The 20,049-nt window shown below is 44.6% G+C and overlaps 1 protein-coding gene across 2 annotated transcripts in view; it reads left to right on the forward strand.

Annotated features, from left to right (window-relative positions):
* The window catches only part of ESPL1 (extra spindle pole bodies like 1, separase), a 49,736-nt gene extending 35,842 nt beyond the window's left edge, over positions 1–13,894 (forward strand). The window contains exons 20-31 of one of the 2 annotated variants that reach the window (XM_048487891.1): positions 436–597; positions 1,820–2,033; positions 3,883–4,070; positions 5,301–5,428; positions 5,525–5,647; positions 7,247–7,396; positions 7,924–8,097; positions 8,833–8,937; positions 10,306–10,421; positions 10,620–10,703; positions 11,495–11,653; positions 13,369–13,894. In XM_048487891.1, coding sequence (XP_048343848.1) covers positions 436–597; positions 1,820–2,033; positions 3,883–4,070; positions 5,301–5,428; positions 5,525–5,647; positions 7,247–7,396; positions 7,924–8,097; positions 8,833–8,937; positions 10,306–10,421; positions 10,620–10,703; positions 11,495–11,653; positions 13,369–13,570 — 1,805 coding nt within the window. In that variant the 3' untranslated portion in view covers positions 13,571–13,894. Of the gene's footprint in view, positions 1–435; positions 598–1,819; positions 2,034–3,882; positions 4,071–5,300; positions 5,429–5,524; positions 5,648–7,246; positions 7,397–7,923; positions 8,102–8,832; positions 8,938–10,305; positions 10,422–10,619; positions 10,704–11,494; positions 11,654–13,368 lie in introns of those variants that run through there. The other variant, XR_007243783.1, reaches the window with a different exon arrangement.
* The last annotated feature ends 6,155 nt before the right edge of the window (positions 13,895–20,049 follow it).

Consider the following 20,049-nt stretch of genomic DNA (forward strand, 5'->3'; position numbering starts at 1 on the left):
CTACGGCCACAAGGCCAGCAAAAAGAAAACAAAGACAGATTCAAATTGTACATAAATATAGCAATTCATGGTAAAAGAAGCCTCAACTTAAAACATTATTACTCTGCAAACATAAGAAGTCTTTAAAAACAAAAGCCACGATCTCAGTGATCAGGCCTTGTCTTATGAAGGGCACTGCAGCAAAAAATAGCTTGGTGCCACCTTCTTAAAGAACAAAATGATTTCTTGTAGCATAACCTTTTGTTGATGACAGCCTGCTTCCACACAGGTTACGGAACCTGTGCAAAGTTGCGCTACAATATCTTACCAGTGAGGTTTCGTGAGGCATCTCAGGAATATCCTATGCCTGTTGTTGTAGCCCTTGGCATTGGCACTGAAGAGGATATTTGGAGAGGGTATGTTTGACAGGATGATTTTCCCTCCTTGTCTCCACAGGACGCAAAAAGCAACCTGTTCCTGAACCAGAACAGGATCAAGAGGCTGTCTGGCACAATGCCAGTGCTGATCTGCGGGAGACTTTCCAAGGTTCAGAGAAGAGAAGCCCCACAGATCCACTTGATTTGCACATTCTTGCCTCTTCCCTAGAAGTAGCTGATAGTAAGAAACAGAACTTCTTGCTCTTATTCCCACTCCTCCACCCTCACCCCAAAAAATTGCATACACATTTGCTCTTGTGGGGAAGGCCTGCACGGGAGTTCTCCCCACTCCCTGAACTTGAGCAGTGTTCAACTGGCTTTTGCACAGGTCAAAGTTGCTTTTGCACAGAAGCAGCAGTGGCGTAGTGGTTAAGAACAGGTGCACTCTAATTTGGAGGAACCAGATTTGATTCCCTGCTCTGCTGCTTGAGCTGTGGAGGCTTATCTGGGGAACTAGATTAGCCTGTGCGCTCCAACACACGCCAGCTGGGTGACCTTGGGCTAGTCACAGCTCTTTGGAGCTCTCTCAGCCCCACCCTCCTCACAGGGTATTTGTTGTGGGGGGCGGGAGGGAAAGGAGATTGTCAGCCCCTTTGAGTCTCCTTGCAGGAGAGAAAGTGGGGATATAAATCCAAACTCTTCTTCTAAAAACTAGAAACTTGCCTTTTTCCCATTTCTCATCTTTACTCCACCTTCTTGTTGTCCTGTTTTAACTGGCTGGGATGTTTACTGTGTTATGGAATTTTTAATATACCTTTAGATGTTATAGCTGCCTTCTATGTTTTTAAGTTGCTATTTAATGTATGATTTTGTTTTACATGTTGGAAGCTGCCTTGAGCTTGTGAGGGAAAGGGCAGCGTATAAGCTCATATAAATAAATGAAACAGAAGGCGAGCTTATCCAGATGCTGAATTCTGTTGTTCTTTTGTGCTTAGGTATGCAACAGAACTCCCAGTGGGCTTCCCTGGGGAGCTATGTAAGAATAAGAGTGCTCAGTTTTTAATACCAGGATTTCTGAGCAGTCAAAATGTTTCAGTAAGCATCTACCCCAAGTGTGATCTAGGTCAGTATTATCCCCATATTGCAGACAAAGATGGTAGCTAGCCTAACACTTCCCAGTGTGTTTACAGTGCAAGTGAGATTTCCTGGTTTGCAACCTAGTCTTACCGGTAGAGAAGGAATCTCCCTTCTGGTCCAGATCTAAGATTCCAATGGAAGCCATCCTGGAAGAAATGCACTTAGATCAGACGGTTCTCATTCCAGGAGAGACGGAGTACCAGATCTTGAAATCTGTTCTTGTCCTGAATTAAACCAGAATCCAAGTTAATGTTATGCCTCAGAGTTTGAATTTTGCTTGAAAACTTGCATTGAATTTAGAAACACACCCCTTGTGATTGTTGCAGATTCCTTCTCTGTGAACTCAATCTATGAAATCCTGCAAGCCGCCTTCTGTTCTATCAGTCATAACCCTCCAGGCGCCCTCTACAGCCATCTTTGCCAACTCATGGCGCTATGTCTGGGGAGCCGGGACCCCGTTGCTACTGCCTACCTGGTTTCGGAGTCGGTCGCTGTCACTCTTCGCCATCAGATAATGAACACCATTCACAAAAGACTTGAGTAAGAGCCCCTGTCAGGAGGGAGGGGGTGTGGTGTGTACAAAAAAACAGAAAAGATGGCATAGCAATGGCTGAGTTGCTTCCAGATCACCCTTGGCTAACTTGGGGCCAAAGCTGCATAATCTGCTGTGATGTTGGGAAACTCATAGAAACATGAACAGCTGTTGGAATCTCTTTGCAACACCTGTGCGAGGATGTGTTTCAGACCAATCTAACAACTTTTGATGGTGAGAAGGAACCGAAACAATGGAAGCTGGTCAGAAGGGACCCGGGTGTGTGTGTGTGTGTGGGAGATCCAGGAGAAAAATCTGTCTCTTAAGGCAGCATTTCTCAAACTGAGGAGAATCCTTCATAAGGTAGAGCAGTAGTGTCCAATTCTGGGGCTTCAGATGCTCATGGACTACAATTCCCATCGACCCCTACTGGCGTGACCAATTGGCCATGCCAGCAGAGGCTGATGGAAATTGTAGTCTATGAACATCTGAAGCGCCAGAGTTGGACACCCCTGGGATAGAGGGTGAGCTCTTTCTGGGCTCATTCAGCTAATATGAAAACAGAACCACCTCAGTTTCCTGAGAACAGGGTTGGGGACTCTCTGCTTCAAGTGAAGTGGGTGAAATCGGTTTCCCGCCCTTTTTTTTCAAACTGGGAGCTCATAGAAATATCAACTGGCTCCCAGAGTGCCTCTGAGAACTAGTCGGCAAACTTGCTGATGGCCTTCTGGGAACCAAACGCTCTGGCCTAGGAGAGTGAGGCACATTCCTCCACATTCAGAGGATCCTCCACATTCAGAATTTCAGCTCTCACTCTGTTCTGAAAAGGCTTATTTGTAGTAGGTGTGCAAGTAAAGAGTGACCTTTCCACGGCAGAGCTTGTCTTGCATTCCTGCATGAGTCACTGATCTGGGCAAGCCTCTTGAATAGAAAGGGGACTCATGAGTAGACTCATGAAGAGCCTTGTAGCTGCTTTTGTGCTTTAGGGGAAGACTGGTCAATGACTCCTGATCTGTCACTTCTAGTCACACTCAGTGCAGCAGTGGCGTAGTGGTTAAGAGCAGGTGCACTCTAATCTGGAGAACTGGGTTATATTCCCCGTTCTGCCACTTGATCTGTGGAGGCTTATCTGGGGAACTAGATTAGCTTGTGCACTCCAAAACATGCCAGCTGGGTGACCTTGGGCTAGTCACAGTTCTTTGGAGCTCTCTCAGCTCCACCCACCTCACAGAGTGTTGGCGGGGGTGGAAGGGAAAGGAGATTGTCAGCCCTTTTGAGTCTCCTTACAGGAGAGAAAGGGGGGTGGGGAATCTAAACTGTTCTTCAGTGAAGCAGAACTATCTGTCCTTAATGGAGCTAATAAGAAAGCAAAGACAGAGCCTATCCCATGCAGATATGTGGTGAGCCTCTTGTTAAGTACCCAGAGCTCTCCAGAGTCTTTACTTTATTTGTCACTGCACCAAGCTGTGTGCCTGGCACACGCTTTGATATTTTTGAAACAGGAGTGGTATTAAGAGCGGCATTTGAAGAGAAACTCCAATGAGCTTGCAAAGCTGTTTCAGTACACTTGTGCCTGCCGGGATCTCTCTAGTATAAACACCCATTTTATTTCCTCTATTCTGAAGTCAAAACATGTTTATGATCTTTGCTGGTAAAAACTGGAGGCTACCTCATCAATCTCATCAATCTCATCAATCTGGTGTAGCAGAGGTTTCGATTGCTATTGCTGCCAGAACGTGAAGTCTTCTGCATTTGAAATGAACTGACTTCCGGCCTCATTTGATGCTGTCTGATGGTTCGTGCTTCCCTCTGAAAACCACCACGTGAAATAACCTTTGTTGTTTGTTTTATCCTCAGCAAAATGAAGAAGTCCTCCGTGGCCAGCGCATCAAGGCAGCTGGAGATGCTGAGCCTGCAGGCAGGGAGTGCTGACCCTCTACTCCGGTCCCTTAAAGAGCTGCAGGATCTCTTTGCCTTCAGCTGTCCCAGTCCCACTAAACTGGAGACAGAAGGCTTCAGAAAACAGCTGCAGCAGATCCCCACTGGTATTGGATTGGTTTTGATGCAGGAAGGGGGAGCGGTGGGCTTCATTACAGATGGGCGGCACTCATTTCTGAAAGCAAAACAACCAGCTCTGGCTGTCTGGTGTCCCCTCTAGGGGAATCTATTTATGAGAGCCAGTGTGATATAGTGGTTAGAGCAGGTGCACTCTAATCTGGAAAACCGGGTTTGATTCCCTGCTCTGCCACTTGAGTGTGGAGGCTTATCTGGTGAACCAGATTAGCTTGTGCACTCCAACACATGCCAGCTGGGTGACCTTGGACTAGTCGCAGTTCTTCGGAGCTCTCTCAGCCCCACCCACCTCACAGGGTGTTTGTTGTGGTGTGGAGGGAAAAGAGATTATAAGCTCCTTTGAGTCTCCTTATAGGAGAGAAAGCGGGGGATATAAATCCAAACTCTTTTTCTTTTTTTTAATCATTCATTAACTGTCTTTTTGCCTTGAGGGACTAAGATCCAGATTTACAGTGTAAATAAAACAATTATTCAAAAGTACACAGAAGACCGCAATTTAAAATAACTCATTTTAGACTGGCAATAAATAAAAAAAATGAAATTAGTCGAATGTGGTCCTAAATGAAACCAACTTCAACTGCCTCCCGAAGTTCAAGAGTGAGGGGACCAGGCTGACCTGGCTGGAGAAGTTGTTTCATATTTGAGGGGCTGCCACCAAAAAGGCCAGACAAACCTTGGTTGACGGGACAGTCAAGAGGGTCTCTCCCTGTGACCTTAATGGGGTAACTGCTGTCATGGCAGGGAAAACCACAGAAACGAAAGGGACACTTGAGTCTGTTTGGTGTAATAGGAAGGTGAACCTGATACATTAATGCACCAGAAGGTCAAGAGTACTGAACACAAATTGTGTCATCTGAGTTGATGTGGGTTGCATATTAAGCCATTTGGTAGATCAGCGTATTTTTACTTTGCCTAGGTTTTCTACAAGCTGTCTTACTGGGCATGTTCTGTTGTGTATTAACTGGGGTTAGGATGTGACAGTCCCCTCAGTTCTTCTCAGAGGGACAAGGCAGTCTAGAGTAAAGTTGCCCAGGGTCCTTGCTTCCTATTTTCTCTGTTAGATCCAACTCAAGTTCTGTAGGCATTACATCATTCTAGTGTCTGTTTCTTTAACTGTCATGAGTTTCTTAAATCTAGACAAGCATGTGCATGTCTGCTCTGTCTCTGTGAGTGTGTAAGCTGCCCTGCTGTCTCTCTTGTAGGCATAACAGTGTGTGTGCTGACCCTGGTGAGCATCAAGCCAGGAACCACTGGGGACATCCTCTTGCTGACGCGGCTGGAGAAAGATGCTGTGCCGGTGACCGTCCAGATACAGACAGTGCACTGCAAAGTAAGAGGCGGAGAAACACAAACCCCCTCCACAGTTCCAGCACCCTGAGCACACTGCAAGATGTTGTTGTCCCATGATGCCGTCTTTGTTTCCTAGGTCTCCTTGAGTATGGTGCTCAGCGAATTTGATGCCATCCTGCAGGAACAGAAAGTGGTTTCCAACCTCACAGAAAAAGAGGATTGGTGGCTTGGCCGGACTGCGCTGGACAAGAGAATGAAGGTTGGGAGTCCTGACACATTGCTGTCCGAGGGGTGAAGTGTGGGAAGTAATGTTTCCAAAGTGTTCCGGCTTCCTGTTCTTATAGGGATGAGAGGTGTGAAGCTGATTGTGAGTCTAGACCGTTTTGTGAGAGGGCAGGATGAGGTTGCAGAGGAAAGGCTTTGCAATTTCAAGGGGCAGAACTTTTGGCCCGCTCCTTTCGCCCTTTCCCCAACTTACAGGGATGTTTGCTTCATGTGCTGGCACATTGAGTGGCGGCAGTTTTAGTCTTAGTTGAAACCGGAAGAAGGCGTAACAAATGATGTTTTTATCCCACTCTCCAAGCAGCTCAGTGTCCTGTTTTATCTTTCTAACTGTGAGGTAGGAGATCCAGGGTGGTGCAGTGGTTAAGAGCAGCAGACTCTATTCTGGAGAACCAGATTCGATTCCCCACTCTTCCACATGAAGCCTGCTGCATGATCTTGGCCCAGGCATAGTTCTCTCAGAACTCCCTCAGCCCAGGATGCAGGCAATGGCAAACCACCTCAAAATGTCTCTTGCCTTGATGGCCCTATAGGGGCATCATAAGTCAGTTGAGACTTGATGGCGCACACACAACTCAGTGAGTAGATTAAGCTGAGAGAATGACTGGCCCTTTTAGGCCACTCACTGAGTTTTTGTGGTGAGTGGGGGTTTGAATTTGGGCTTTCCCGTGCCGGGCCCCACGCTCTATATCAGTGATGGCGAACCTTTTCGAGACCGAGTGCCCAAATGTCAACCCAAAACCCACTTATTTATCGCAAAATGCCAACACGGCAATTTAACCTGAATACTGAGGTTTTAGTTTAGAAAAAACAGTTGGCTCTGAGGCATGTGTTACTCGGGAGTAAGCTTGGTGAAGTAACCGGGCAACGCTTTGAATGGGTGAATCACGACCCTAGGAGGGTTTAATCAGAAGCAAGCCCCATTGCCAGCAACTGAACTTACTTCCAGGTAAAGGATCATGCCCAGGCCAGCCTAGATATGTGTGTGTGGGGTGTGTGTGTGATTTTCCTCCCCTCCACATGACAAACTCTGTGCACGTGTGCCCACAGAAAGGGCTCTGAGTGCCACCTCTGGCACCCGTGCCATAGGTTCGCCACTGTGCTCCACCTCGGTCTCAGCAAGGCCCAGAGTTCAGGTACAGATGTTGCTTTGGTGTTCCTCCCAGGCTCCAGTCACTGCTGAAGAGATTTCTTTTCTGGAACGCTTGTGGATTGGAACAATGTTATTTTCAGCCTATTTCGATAGGTTTTGGGGTTTGCGATGCTTTCTGATAGCTAACCATCTGAACTTCAGTCGAAGTGTTCTGTCAGTATCTTAAGATGAGGTGAAACTGGAACAAGGCTTAACAAATTATGTTTTTATCCCATCCTTCCTCCAAGCAGCTCAGTGTGGCCTATGTCTGTTCTTTCTGTTTTAGCCTTCTAACTGCGAGGTAGGAGACCAGTGTTTAGGTGGAAAAGGTAGCTTGAGAAATGCCACCATTTTTTCTCCGTTTTTAAATTCCCTTGGTTGTCACTGACAGCTGGGTAATCCGGCCGTCCCTCAGAGGTGTTCTTTTCTTCTCCTGTTCCACAGGTCTTGATAGAGTCTTTGGAGAGGCTGCTGGGCTGCTGGAGGGGTGCCCTGCTGCCAGGTTGCGAGGGCCAAGGTTTGGCACAGGAAGCTTCTAGCCTTCAAAAGCAACTCAGGGAATGTGGCTGTGAGGTGGATCTGGCACTGCTTAAGGTGAGGAGCTGAACAGGTCCCTGTTGTCCAACCTTTGTTTTGAACAGATCCCAGCCGGTTATCCAGAAAGCCATGATCACAGCATGGAGGTCATTCCTCCTTTCTACATCATTTATTTTTCGGGAGTGCTACCACTGCCCATGGAGGCTTGATTAATCTGTCACAAGTACCTTTTGTCTACCTCCTTTGTGTATTTTTGAGACATTGCTACGTATAGTGGCAGCAAACTGCTTGTGTCGGTTGTGCACAGTGTGAAGTGACTTTTCGTCTCCATCCTGACCCTCCTGAGAGATCCAGATTTTACTGGGTGATCCTGGAATTCTTAACATTGAGGGAGAATTTGTCTCTTTCCCCCTCTGCACAGTCCGTGATTTGAAAACCTTTCGCACTCCTGCCACGTATTCCTCCTAAACGGAAACATCCTACGGCAAACTTCTCAATCCCCCCCCCCCCCTCGTGTTCAAATATTGCATAGTGGTCTTGGGCCCAGAAATGGCATGCATTGAACTTCAGTCCTGTTCCCACAGGTTATGCTTACCAGCTCGCATCTCCTGGCCCCAGAAGACATACAGCGTTTGGCGTTGGGGCTCAGCCCAGCTGTGCCCGAGAGAGCTCAGAATCTTCTTCAGGAGGCAGTAGACAAAGTGGGACCCCGTACTTGCCAGGCATCAAGTGGCCACTTGGTCCTCATCCTGGATAAAGTGGGTAAATTCCTTGGCTGCTTTTGTTTTCATCAGAGGTGGGCAACTGATGTGTCCGGCCTGTAATGCTGAATATTTTGTATCCTACTGGAGGAAAGCTTGCCATGTGAGAAGTGGCACTTTATACGCTACTCATGGTCTTGGGGCTGCCACCCGCAGTCAGTGCTCTGGAATGTAGCTGATGGCTTCTCTGAGGTAACTTCTGAGGTAACTTGCCTTGATGCAGCCTGCCATTTTGCTTCATCTTGGCAGTAGTGGGGAGGAGAGAAGGAAGGGACTGGATTGGAAAGGGCTCTGGTCTCCCCTGCCCACGCCAGCTCAAATAAACCGCTGCTGACATTTATTTTTATTTAGAAAATGTATAAGCTGTCTCCTCAGAGAACCTGTAATGTTACAAAAATGTGGTTTTAAAAAAAAATAACAAGCCTGACCAGTACACAAAACATCCAGCAGCCTGAAATAAGACTCATGAACACTTCTCAGGGTAGAACTAGATTATAAAGCAATTTAAATAAGATCAACCCCTTGTTTAAAAATCTGGGTGCACAGGAACTTTTGATCTGGGGCATAATGTAGGCACCAGGCTGGCTTCAAAAGGGAAGGGCATTCCACCGAAAGGTGCCAGCACTGGAAAAGCCCTGTTTTTGTTTGCCCACTTTGCTTTGCCTCTCAAACTGTTTCATCGGCTTAGCTATCTAGAGGTGTGGGGCTTAACTCTTCAGTTCTCTTTTCCAGCACCTGCAGAAACTCCCCTGGGAAAACGTACCATGTCTGAAATCCCGGACAGTGACTCGATTACCTTCTCTGCGTTTCCTGCTCAGCTATTTGCTTACGAAAAAGGTAAAGAATGACTTGCCCAGTTAAGAGATGGGCCAGACATCCATTTCCTGATTCTAAGGACAAGTTGCATAGCAAAACTGCATTTATAACATCACAGCTAGGCAGCATCCTTTTGCAAGAAAAAGATGCTAGGTGTGCCTTTTTTACTGTTGTTGGAGATACTATCAGGGGAATCCTGAATTCTTACTAGCAGGGTTAGGAGGCAGGTTGTATTTGAAAGAGCCCCTACAGTGGGGTTGGTGATGGCATTGAACTACCTTGCTTCCTGGGAGCATGAGGCTTGTCTTGCTTGCTTGAGACATCTAAACATGCTCAAATAAGAACTATTTCAGTGTACTTGCTTTGTATGTTTGGTTGGTTGTATAGGCTGATTGGGTTGAGGGAAGAGATTGGGCCTGGTGAATGAGACTGTGTTTATGAAGCTACTTTCTGTATATTCTGGCAGAGAGATCTTTCCCCAGTGATGGGATCAGGGATTCTTCTAATGAAGATACTAGGTATTTAACATGGGACCTTCTGCATTATCAAGTTTTACCACTAAATCACAGACTTGTGGCACTCTCTTGGTCTTAATGCTCTCTGTCTTACAGAAAACCAGAGGCGTATCTGCCCGGTGACATGGGATACCCCATGTCCCCGGGCATATGCCATCTGGTCACATGGGGGTGCAAAATTCCCCCCCCCACATGGCCAGGAAGATGGCTCCGCCCCCATGTGACCAGGAAGTTGTCTTTGGGCAACTTGCCCTTGACCTCGCCCATGTCATTGTCTTTGGGCGCCCTTGACCTCGCTCATGTCGTTATCAACATGGGCAGGGTCAAGGGTGCCTGGAATTAAGACACTGAAAACTACTAACAATAATTCTAGAGATATGCACTGTTTGTATCTTTTGGTTTAATTGACCCACTGTTCACATATATGTAATACAAGGTAAATATATACTTTCTAGGAAGTGTGATTCTAAGTGAGCCACTGTGCAAGGCAGTGGATTTACTGCAGGACTGTCAAAATGTGGAGCTGTGTATGGCGTGAGAAGGCAAACTAACGCTACAAATGCAATCCTACGCATAATTGCTCCAATCTAAGCCCACTGCCTGGAGTAACTGCACAAGATCACACTAAGAAAAGCTGAGTTCTGTGATCTGTGAAAGCCAGCTTACTGGTTTGGCTGGATTAATGTAGGCTTCTACTAGTCATGGGGAAAGGATCACTTCAAACTAGAAATCCCCCCTTTTCTATGTGAAGCTCTAAAGTTGGAGGTTTGTGGGGAGATGCAGGCCTTCACATGCTTAGTTCTACGTGCCGCACCAATTCCATGCTTTCTCCTTCTCGCTTCCATATTGCAGTTTGTTGTCTCTTTTTTAACAGTACCGAGAGGAATCTGTCTTCAACCAGGGGATAAATGCAGGCAGGGCCTTCTATGTCTTAAACCCGCAGAGGAACCTTTCGGGAACGGAGAAGATGTTCAGAGATTGGTTTCAGAGGTAGGTGTATTGGCACGCTTGGGTGCTAGGTGCACATCACTCACGTCAAACCCCTCATGCATCCCTGAGCACTGGGAGAAAGGCTGGTTGCCTATGCAGCCTGCCAGTCAATGTCCCTTTCACATATGGGAGCTTGTCCAGTTGGCTCAATTGCACAAAGCACAGCTCAGCTTGCTTTCCGATTCTGTTGCCTCACAGTGAGCCTGGCTGGACAGGGGTGGTGGGCGAAGCCCCAGCTACAGACCAAGTGCCGTCGGCTCTCGAGGAGCGGGATCTCTACATGTGAGTACACACGTAGGAGGCAAGCGGTGCAGGAGGCAGATGGGACTGGTGTAGTTGGGGTCAGGTTGGGGCATTAGCTAAATGTTTCCACTAGCTCGTGAGTCTCAGGACACTTTCGCACGTGCAGAATAATGCTACTTTCAATGGACTTTCACAATTGTTTGCAAGTGGATTTTGCTATTTCGCACAGCAAAATCCAGCTGCAAAGTGCATTGAAAGTGCATTATTCTGCTTTAAAAGGGGTATGGACAGATTTACGGAGGAGAAGTCGATCTCTGGCTACCAATCTTGATCCTCTTTGATCTGAGGTTGCAAATGCCTTATCAGACCAGGTGTTTGGGAACAGCAGCAGCAGAAGGCCATTGCTTTCACCTCCTGCATGTGAGCTCCCAAAGGCACCGGGTGGGCCACTGCGAGTAGCAGAGTGCTGGACTAGATGGACTCTGGTCTGATCCAGCAGGCTCTTTCTTATGTTCTTATGTGCGAAAGTGCTCTCTGAGGCAGCAGCTAGTGCAGAAATTTCAGAGGCATTGCTGCAGAGCTGAATGCTGAGCCTGGCAGGACTGAGGCCCCCACTCAGCACTGTACCACCTGCTACATCTGAGACTCAGCCATCCAGAGGGAGGGGGACAGGAGATTCTTTCCAGTCTTTTAAAAAAAATGGAATGAAGTTGAAGCAGCTTGAAAAATACCAGGGAAAAAAATCAGCATTATTTGGGACCCACTTTTTAGGGGGTGGTTCAGCTTTGCCAAATGCACACCCTTAATCACAACCTTTTCCTTCTGTATAGCTATGCTGGGCACGGTGCAGGTGCCCGTTTCATAGACTCCATTTTGAAGATGGACTGCAGGGCTGTGGCTCTGCTCTTTGGCTGCAGTAGCGCTGCTCTGGCATTGCAGGGCAACCTGGAAGGAACGGGCATCATCCTCAAGTTCATCCTGGCAGGGTGGTGAGTGAGCTGTGATGACCTCTGTTGGCTGTCTCTCTAGGACTTGGGATCAGCATGATTCGTTGCCCCTGGTGCCTAGGGGTGGGGGGTTTCCTTATCTGGTGAGCCGCAAGAGGGTCTGAAGCCTCTTGAGAAACTGAGCTCCCTGATGTGGGATGTATCCATTCACCTGACTTGTTTAGATCAGGGAGATCCCGTGCAGCACTGATACATCTTATCCATCAGTGCACGTGCAGAGAGTACCCTAAAGAAGGGATTACGGATGTGCTGATAGAACGGGGGGAATCCCAGGAGAATCCCCATTGCCTAGACGAAGTCCCAGGCCAAGCAAGGAAGAGGGCTGAATCCTTCAAATCTGGAATTCCTGTCTTGTTGTGAGGAGGATGTCTATCCTGAGTTCTTAGACCAGTTCAAAAAATACCCTACCTGTATCCTTTTTAAGTATAAGACTTGTGCCTCAGTTTTCAAGCACAGCTAAAACTCTTCCTTGAATATCGAAAGAGTTTGGGGATGCTCTGATCTAGGGAAAAGAAGGACCAAACGTTGTAATTAATGGCATCTACTGGGCAAGAAGACCAAAGAGAACCCAAGAAAGACACAACTGTTCATTATCACTATTATACTTGGCTGTTTAATTTCTTTTTTAAACTTCTTCGTTACCCTAACCCATTTTGCTTTTTCTCCTTTTGGGACACCTGCCCAGGCCATCTGTTTTTAGATTAAGAATTCATCACGTGTCTTCATTGCCTTGATTCAAGATGGTCAAAAAGTATTTTGCTTTCATTATATTGTGTCTGCACCACTTTCAGCTGAGCGATGGCATACACATAAAGGCATACAAAACCCAAACTAGATGAGTTTGCTCAAGCTTGGTTGGTGACTTATCTAGGAATTCTTGGCTAGAATCAGCTACCAACCAGTACGTAGCCACAGCTTGATTAGCTGGTATAAATTCATCTAACCCAGGAGTCACCAAGGATTCCATGGTGCCTTTGGGTGCCATGGCACCTGCTGGCACCTTTTCTGATGCCCTCAAGTGGGCGGGGCCAGGTAGGACCTTTTGCCAGTAAGGCTTTTGACTCTATATTGGAGATTTGATTGGCTGTACAGACTTTTCAAAATAATGCTTTAGCAGCAACTACCACCACAGCACAAGGATCTGCCCTGTTACTGAAGTTAAGCTGTGGCAGTTATTTTGTGGCTGGCTCCACCTCCTGTGGCAGCCATTTTGTTGTTTTCTCCACCATGCTCTGTGAGTGCTTCAGATGTGCCTGCAAACTCAGAATGGTTAGGAACTCCCGATCGAGCCATTTACCTTCACTAGCACCTTTCTGTCGTACATCTGCTCATAGCTTGCTTAGTGATGGGAAGAGGGGATTGATGGCTTTTAGTGTGATCTTTGTGATTCTGAAAACATGAAGATGTTTCTCCTTGGCTCAGAGCAGGCACAGACATGGACTTTTGGTGAGAATTTTGTTTAGCTGCTAAAACAAGGCTAGGCAAAAAGTCAATTACTTCCCGATTGAAACCAAGCAAAAAACCCCAAGCAAAAGGGGAGCAAGGTTGCAGAAATATAATGTATTCTCTCCAGACAAACCAGATTCATGAAACTTCATGCCATGTTGGAACATCCGCTACTGCATCTAGGACTGCTTTTTTAAAAGTGACTTTTTGGTGATTAACTTTGTGTCTCTTCCCCCAACCTTATCTTCCAGTCCCCTAGCTCTGGGAAACCTCTGGGATGTGACTGACCGAGACATTGATCGCTACATGGCGGCGCTTCTGAAGAATTGGCTCAAGGCAGGGTCTGGAGCTCCTCTGCTCCAGTATGTCATACAGTCCCGCCAAGCTCCCAAACTCAAGTACATGATTGGAGCTGCCCCTGTAGCCTACGGCTTGCCAGTCTCTCTGCAGTAGGAAACATGGAAAGAGCACCATAACTGGTTTTATGAGGGCTTTGGGGTTTTAGAACCGCCTTTAAAAAATGCAAATAGCTGCTGGAGAGAAGATAAATTTTGCTTCTGCAAACTGGTATCTCTCATCCATTTCTGTCTTGCTATGTCTTCCATGGAAGGTGTATGTTACCCTTTCATTGAGGGAGAGTTTTTAACCCAGCTGCCTTTTTGGAAATGTGTACAGCGTATCAATTGCACTCCCTGATATTATACAGTAAATTATTAAATCTGTTTTGTGTGTTAATGTTTAAAAAACTAAATAAAGGTTAAAGTTATTACGTTTTAACTTGTGGACAGCTTTTTTTTAAGGTTCTGATCTTGGAGCATGAATCAGAGCTCTAGGTAATCAGAGTCACCATCTCAGAACTGTGGATCTGCTTGCTTAGCTACCCAACTTTTAGCATATCTTTACAGCTTCCCTTTTGGCATGCCCAATGCATAAACATCCAGGGCACTGTGTGTGATACTGTAATAGCTCACTAGAAACTGACCTTGGAACAGGGGGAGAGCAGAACACTGTAATAGCTCACTAGAAATTGACTTTGGAACAGGCTGAGTCAGAACACTGGAAGACAAAAAGTGTGTGTCTTTGTATGGGCATAGGTGTGCCGTGCTTCACAACATGTATACCATTGGAGACAGAATTCACTGCTGTGAAGAAAGTGTATATATTCCTTTCAATTTACTTAGAGATCTTTTGTCTTGTGTATTGGGTCATTCATGAGGCAACCATTTGGTCTTGCTGGGTTGTTTACAGAGCTGGTTCTCAGAGTGAAGCCCAGTATAATTGGGATCTTCTTGGACTATGATGCAAGGTGAGGTATCCTTCTATAATCCATTTGACCCTCATTAAAGTTGTAAACTGTGTGTGTGTTTAGTTTAGGTAGTGTTACCTAAACCTAGATAGTGGAACTGGCTTTTACAAGGCCACATTCTAAACCGTGCAGATAGGTCCTAATTGCCAAGGATGCTCAGGTGAGGGTCATCCCCCTCATCGGCTCTAGTTGACACCCAGTTGGTTAATTAAGGGTCAATATTTAGATGAGCCAATTCTTTAAGACCCTGACACCATTTTTAGAAAGATTCATTCATTCTAAAAGAGATACATTCATAAGGATTCTTCTGCCTTAGGATGAAGAGCCTTGTATTGTTTTTATACTGGAAACTGTCTAGAGCTGAGAGCTGATTTTTCTTTTTAATAACATTTTAAAATCTCAGTTGTTTGACAGTATCTGGTACGTTACTGGAAAGGCATGTGGCTTAGGGTAACCTTTTCCACAACTGAGCCCTTCGGGGGAGTGCGGTTTATAAATTTAATAAATAAATAAACTACCCACAACTAAACTTTTCTTTTCTAAACCCGAGTTCCTTGTCTTTAAGGACGTGATTAATAATTGCCTATCTCTGAAATGAGCAATGGATGGAAAAGGTTGATCGCTTATGTTTTAAAACGTATCTTGGCAGACTAACCTACATCAGGCTTGGGCTGGTTTTTCAAAGTCAGTGATGTTTCATTCTGAAGCAAACAACTCATATATGAAATATTACTTTGTACATCACTGTACTCATTTCAGTACAAATTGTAAATGTATAAAGTTGTGAAAGATATATTGCATAAACCATTGCTTATGAAATTGTGTATCATACATTGTGGATAAAATTACCCACATTTTGGGTGGTTTAAGCCATTGGATAAAGATTTATATTGTTGCCAACTCACATGGAGTTTGGCAACCCTGCACTCTCCCTCTCTAAGCTTCATCCCTTGGGATCTGGAACTGACAGGCAGTGCAACTGTTGACTTGTACAAACCCTGCATTCAATCAGAGCCCATGCATCCCTGATTCACGTGTGGAACTCTGATGGGGTTTCCACGTGAAAGCAAATGCGGCAGTATAATGTTGAGGGGGCAGAATGGATTGCACTGCTGGGCTGCAGATGGGGGATTCCAGCTTGGAATACTCTTTCACTTAAAAAAAAACTCCCTGCAAATAGAAAGCTAGCAGAAAAGGGAGTACCTTTCTGACTCCCCTGTATTTGCTTGCTTGGCTAGTTTTCTGTTTGAAGGAGGCTGAGTGATGAAGAATGAAGGGAAGGACAATGTGGGCGATCTTTAAAGCCAAAAGTTTATGAGAATGAATGATGTCATACATTCTTATTTGATTAAGAGTACTGGATTCATTTATTTCTTGAACTTGTCTAGCCTTGTCTATTGGCTTCAGATTCCATATTTGTGCATTTGGAAGCTTTTCCTTGACTTCTAACATGGGATTTGGGTGTTCTTGATTTATTGTGTTTGGAGAAACTATAAACAAATCTTGTCCCTCCACTTCCTCCACACCCTTCCTACTGTCAAGGACATGTCCCTAATGAAGCACCAAACATGCATTTACCCTGCCCTATCTCTGTACAGATGCCCTAGTAAGCAGTGGCGTAATGTCCATTGGGCAAAATGGGCAGCTGCCCAGAGCTCAGGAATTTTGCAGGACATTCTCCCCATCCCCCTCTTTTATCCAGACAGTTGCCCAAGACCACAGCACAGGCAACCCCGGACTTACCAGCAAACACCAGAACCCTCTAGAAGCCAGGAGAAGCTACAGGGAACTGGCTGATTTACCAGGAGAACAGGAGCAGGCTTCAGCTGTTCAATTGAGAAGGGAGGGGCCAGCACAGCCCCAACCCAGCTGCAATCAACAGGCCTCAGCATTTCCACAGAGTGGAATGGAGCAAGCACAGCCCAAGCCAGGCTGTAATCACAGAGGAGGGTCCAAAGCCCTGAGGGTTCAATCCTGAGCTGGTAGGGCTCAATAGACAGTCTGCTAAACACGTGTAGGCTAGAATAGGGAGACCCAAGGGGGAAGGAACCCTCTCAGGAGGGATAAAAGGAACACGGGAAGAAGCCAGGGGGAAGAAAAGAGTGAGTTGTGAAGTGTGCAAGAGTGCTATAAACAGCTTGTCAATTAAAGCCTGTCTGTGGTAAACTGCTAACTTCCGTGTGTTCCTTTGCACCATTAGTAGTTTACTGGAGCACTGACCTACCTTGCAAGGATGGAGGGGAGGGGAGAAGCTCCCACCAAGGATCTGTGGTTGCAGCCCAAGTTTGCACACAGCATTATACTTTTATTTATTTATTATTAAATTTATATACCTCCTCTCCCTCGAAGGGCTCTGGGCGGTGTACAACAAGAATACGCAACAAACAATACAAACACAAAAATAGAGAATATAAATTAAAATATTAACGCATGTAAAATACAGCATACAGTACAAATTTATCTGTGTCCATTGAAATCCACATTAAAACCCTCCCAAAGAAAGTACTGTACTTTCATACAGTAATATCCCAAGAACATGGTTACTGTATACTAAGTTGCATTTGTGCAACAATTTCCAGGGTGATTCTGTGAGTTGAAGTATCTGCAATGGCATTTAGGGTTAATATCTGTTAAGCTCTGAGGCACAACTGACTCAGGCAATCCATGCTGCATGTGAACTCAAATACAATTTCAACAGTCTTCCATCTGGCAGCAGTCTCATTGGAAGAAGGAAGTGGAAAATTAAGACAAGCATGCATTTCTGCTTAACTCCGTGTCTAGTGAACCAGTATGCATTCCAATATTCCACCACTAGATGTCTCTACACCCTAACTCAATGACAAGAGTACCCACCAATAGAAATGGGGCTGTAATCAATTATGGGTATGTGTGAATGTGCCCCATGCAAAGCTGGTCACTCAATTAAAAATAATGCCATAGGAATGAGGTACAAATTGTATTTGTTTATTTTAGATTGTAAAGCAGAAAGCCAAGGAACAATGTCTGTTTTGGATTGTAAGGCATAATGGTATCTGGTTTTATTTATTTATTTATTTATTTATTTATTTATTTATTTATTTATTTATTGGATTTTATAGGCCGCCTCACCCCCAAAGGGCTCGAGGCGGCTCACTGTCATAACTATACTCAATACAATAGAACCGAACAACTCAAAAATTCAAAATTGGCACACTGACCTGGATTTGTATGTAGACATCATTTACAAAAAATTCAAAGCAACATTTGCTCAAAGTTATTTTTCATTATTATTGCACACATGTAAATCCACTTACACTAATGTTAACCTTATTCTAATATACTATAATAAGAAAATTAAAGTGCATAATATATATAAAGTGCCAGTGTCAATAAATCATATCAAAATACAATTTCATCACTTCGTGCAAGATGTAATGACAAGGTCCATATGTGACTCTAAACTAATTAGTTCCCAAAACTTTTTTTCTTAGTATGTCCATATTTTGTATGGTTTCAGAATGGAACTACGCAATTATTCATTAGCTGTATTAGCAAACAGTCATTCACAAGTCCATATGAGACCACACTGTTCAATTCCAACAGAAATTTTATATCTCCATTGTTTTGTATGTTCCAAATTGAACTTCACAACAGAGCTGATATCTCCTGTGCCTTGAGTCCATTCATAGATGGTACATGGAAAAATGAGAATCTTGCATAGAATCGCACCACGCGTCTGAATGCGTTTTCGAAGGTATCTTCCTCAGTATACCGATTCTCAATAGCTTGATTTCATCCTGGGGTACTACAATGCAAGGTTGTTGTTATTCATACCTATGTTCGTATTAATAATCAAATTTAACCCAAACTGTTAAACATACTTACAACATTCTTCTACAGTGTCATCTTTCCCCTAGAGATCATCTTATACAAGCAGGAAAAAAGCTCAGATATATACATCACCCATTAATCATCTGCACCTGTCCCCATATAGGTCTAGAGCTAAAGTTAAAGGGATCCCTCTTTCATTCATAAAAAAACAGGTCCAGTCAATTTCCCTATTAAGACCTGTACGGTCTGATTGTAACGTGTATATCCACTTTGCCTCTTTCTGCAAAAGAATCCGTCTGATGTCCTTGTTTGTTGAAGGAATATGATAAAGTACCAAGAAGGAAAAATCCTTCTCTGTGTGTTGTTTCTCCTTAAAGTGGCTAACCATAGGAGCCTCTTCTTTATTTAATCTGATGTTACTGGCGTGTTCTAAGAGTCTGGTCCGGAGATTTCTCAATGTCATTCCCACGTACATGAGATTACAACTGCATGTTATCAAATAAACACATTGGTTAGTGTTACAGTTGGAAAAATGTCTGATGGGCCATGTTCTTCCAGTGTTAGGATCTGTAATATTTTAGTATTAAGTGATCTGTCACACATGGAACAATGGCCACATATAAAGTGGCCACGTAAGATAGGTGTTATTTGATAAGGTTTTCTTATGTCCGATCTTATCAATGTCTGGCGTAGATTGCCCGTGTGTCTATATCCAATTATTGGTGGCAGTCTGCATCCAGGTATGTCTGCCACAATAAACCAATATTTATTTACGATGGATCTGATCTGGCTAGCCTGTGTTGTGTAATCTAATGCCCATGTGATTCGTTTATTATCCATCCTGGGCTTATATTGTAATAAGCCCTCTCTGGGTACCTGTCTTATTCTGTCCAAAGATCTATTTATTACATTTTTGGGGTATCCTTTTTCAGAGAACTGGTTGACTATTCTCTCAGCCTCTTTTTTAAAATGGTAGGGGTCTGTGGAATTTCTTTTAGCCCTAACCAATTGGCTATATGGAAGATTATCCCGCAAATGCTTAGGGAAGAATAGCGTAGCACTGTGTTTCTCTCTGTATTTTTATGAAAAGGGGCAAAACATATTTGATTGTTTTGCCCAAAGTAGATGGTGGTGTCCAAGTAATCTATACTATGAGTGTTACTAGTACCTGTGAATTTAATGGACCCGTGTATCTCATTAAGCCATTCAAGGAATAGCTGTAGATCGAATTGCGGCATCATAATCAAAAGAAGGTCATCAATGTACCTGCAATAATGAAGGATATTGGAATGAAAGGGATTAGAATTCTGATTCATGATGTAATTCTCTTCAAACTCCTCCAAGTACAAATTGGCAGCACTTGGTGCCAGGGGGGACCCCATACTGAGCCCCATTTTTTGGATATAGAAAGTGTCCTGTTTTCTATTTTGTGGGCTATCATGGCATCCTGGTTATCCAGTTTTTCATACAATCAGGCTGATGTTGATCGCATATTGACCAGAGTCAATACTGATGGGATTGAACCTTTACAAGTGTTAGAATCTGATTGGTCAGCTTTGCTTAATAGTAAGAAAAAAACTATCAAAACCCATTATCATGCTGTCTCCCTCACGGAGTACATTAGAGCTAATCGAATCCCCAGGGGACTTAGGATGCAAAAAGGTCCGACACTATTCTTAGAGTCTGACACCTTTAAGACTAGATGGATTAATATACTAAACAAGTGCTCCTTGGATTTAATGCTTTTAATAGTCGAAACAGCTACAGAATATGAAGACAAGTATAAAGAGGAGACCAATAAGATTGAGGGGGAGTT

Source organism: Sphaerodactylus townsendi, linkage group LG03 (assembly GCF_021028975.2).
Source record: "Sphaerodactylus townsendi isolate TG3544 linkage group LG03, MPM_Stown_v2.3, whole genome shotgun sequence".
Classification (NCBI taxonomy): Eukaryota; Metazoa; Chordata; class Lepidosauria; order Squamata; family Sphaerodactylidae; genus Sphaerodactylus; species Sphaerodactylus townsendi.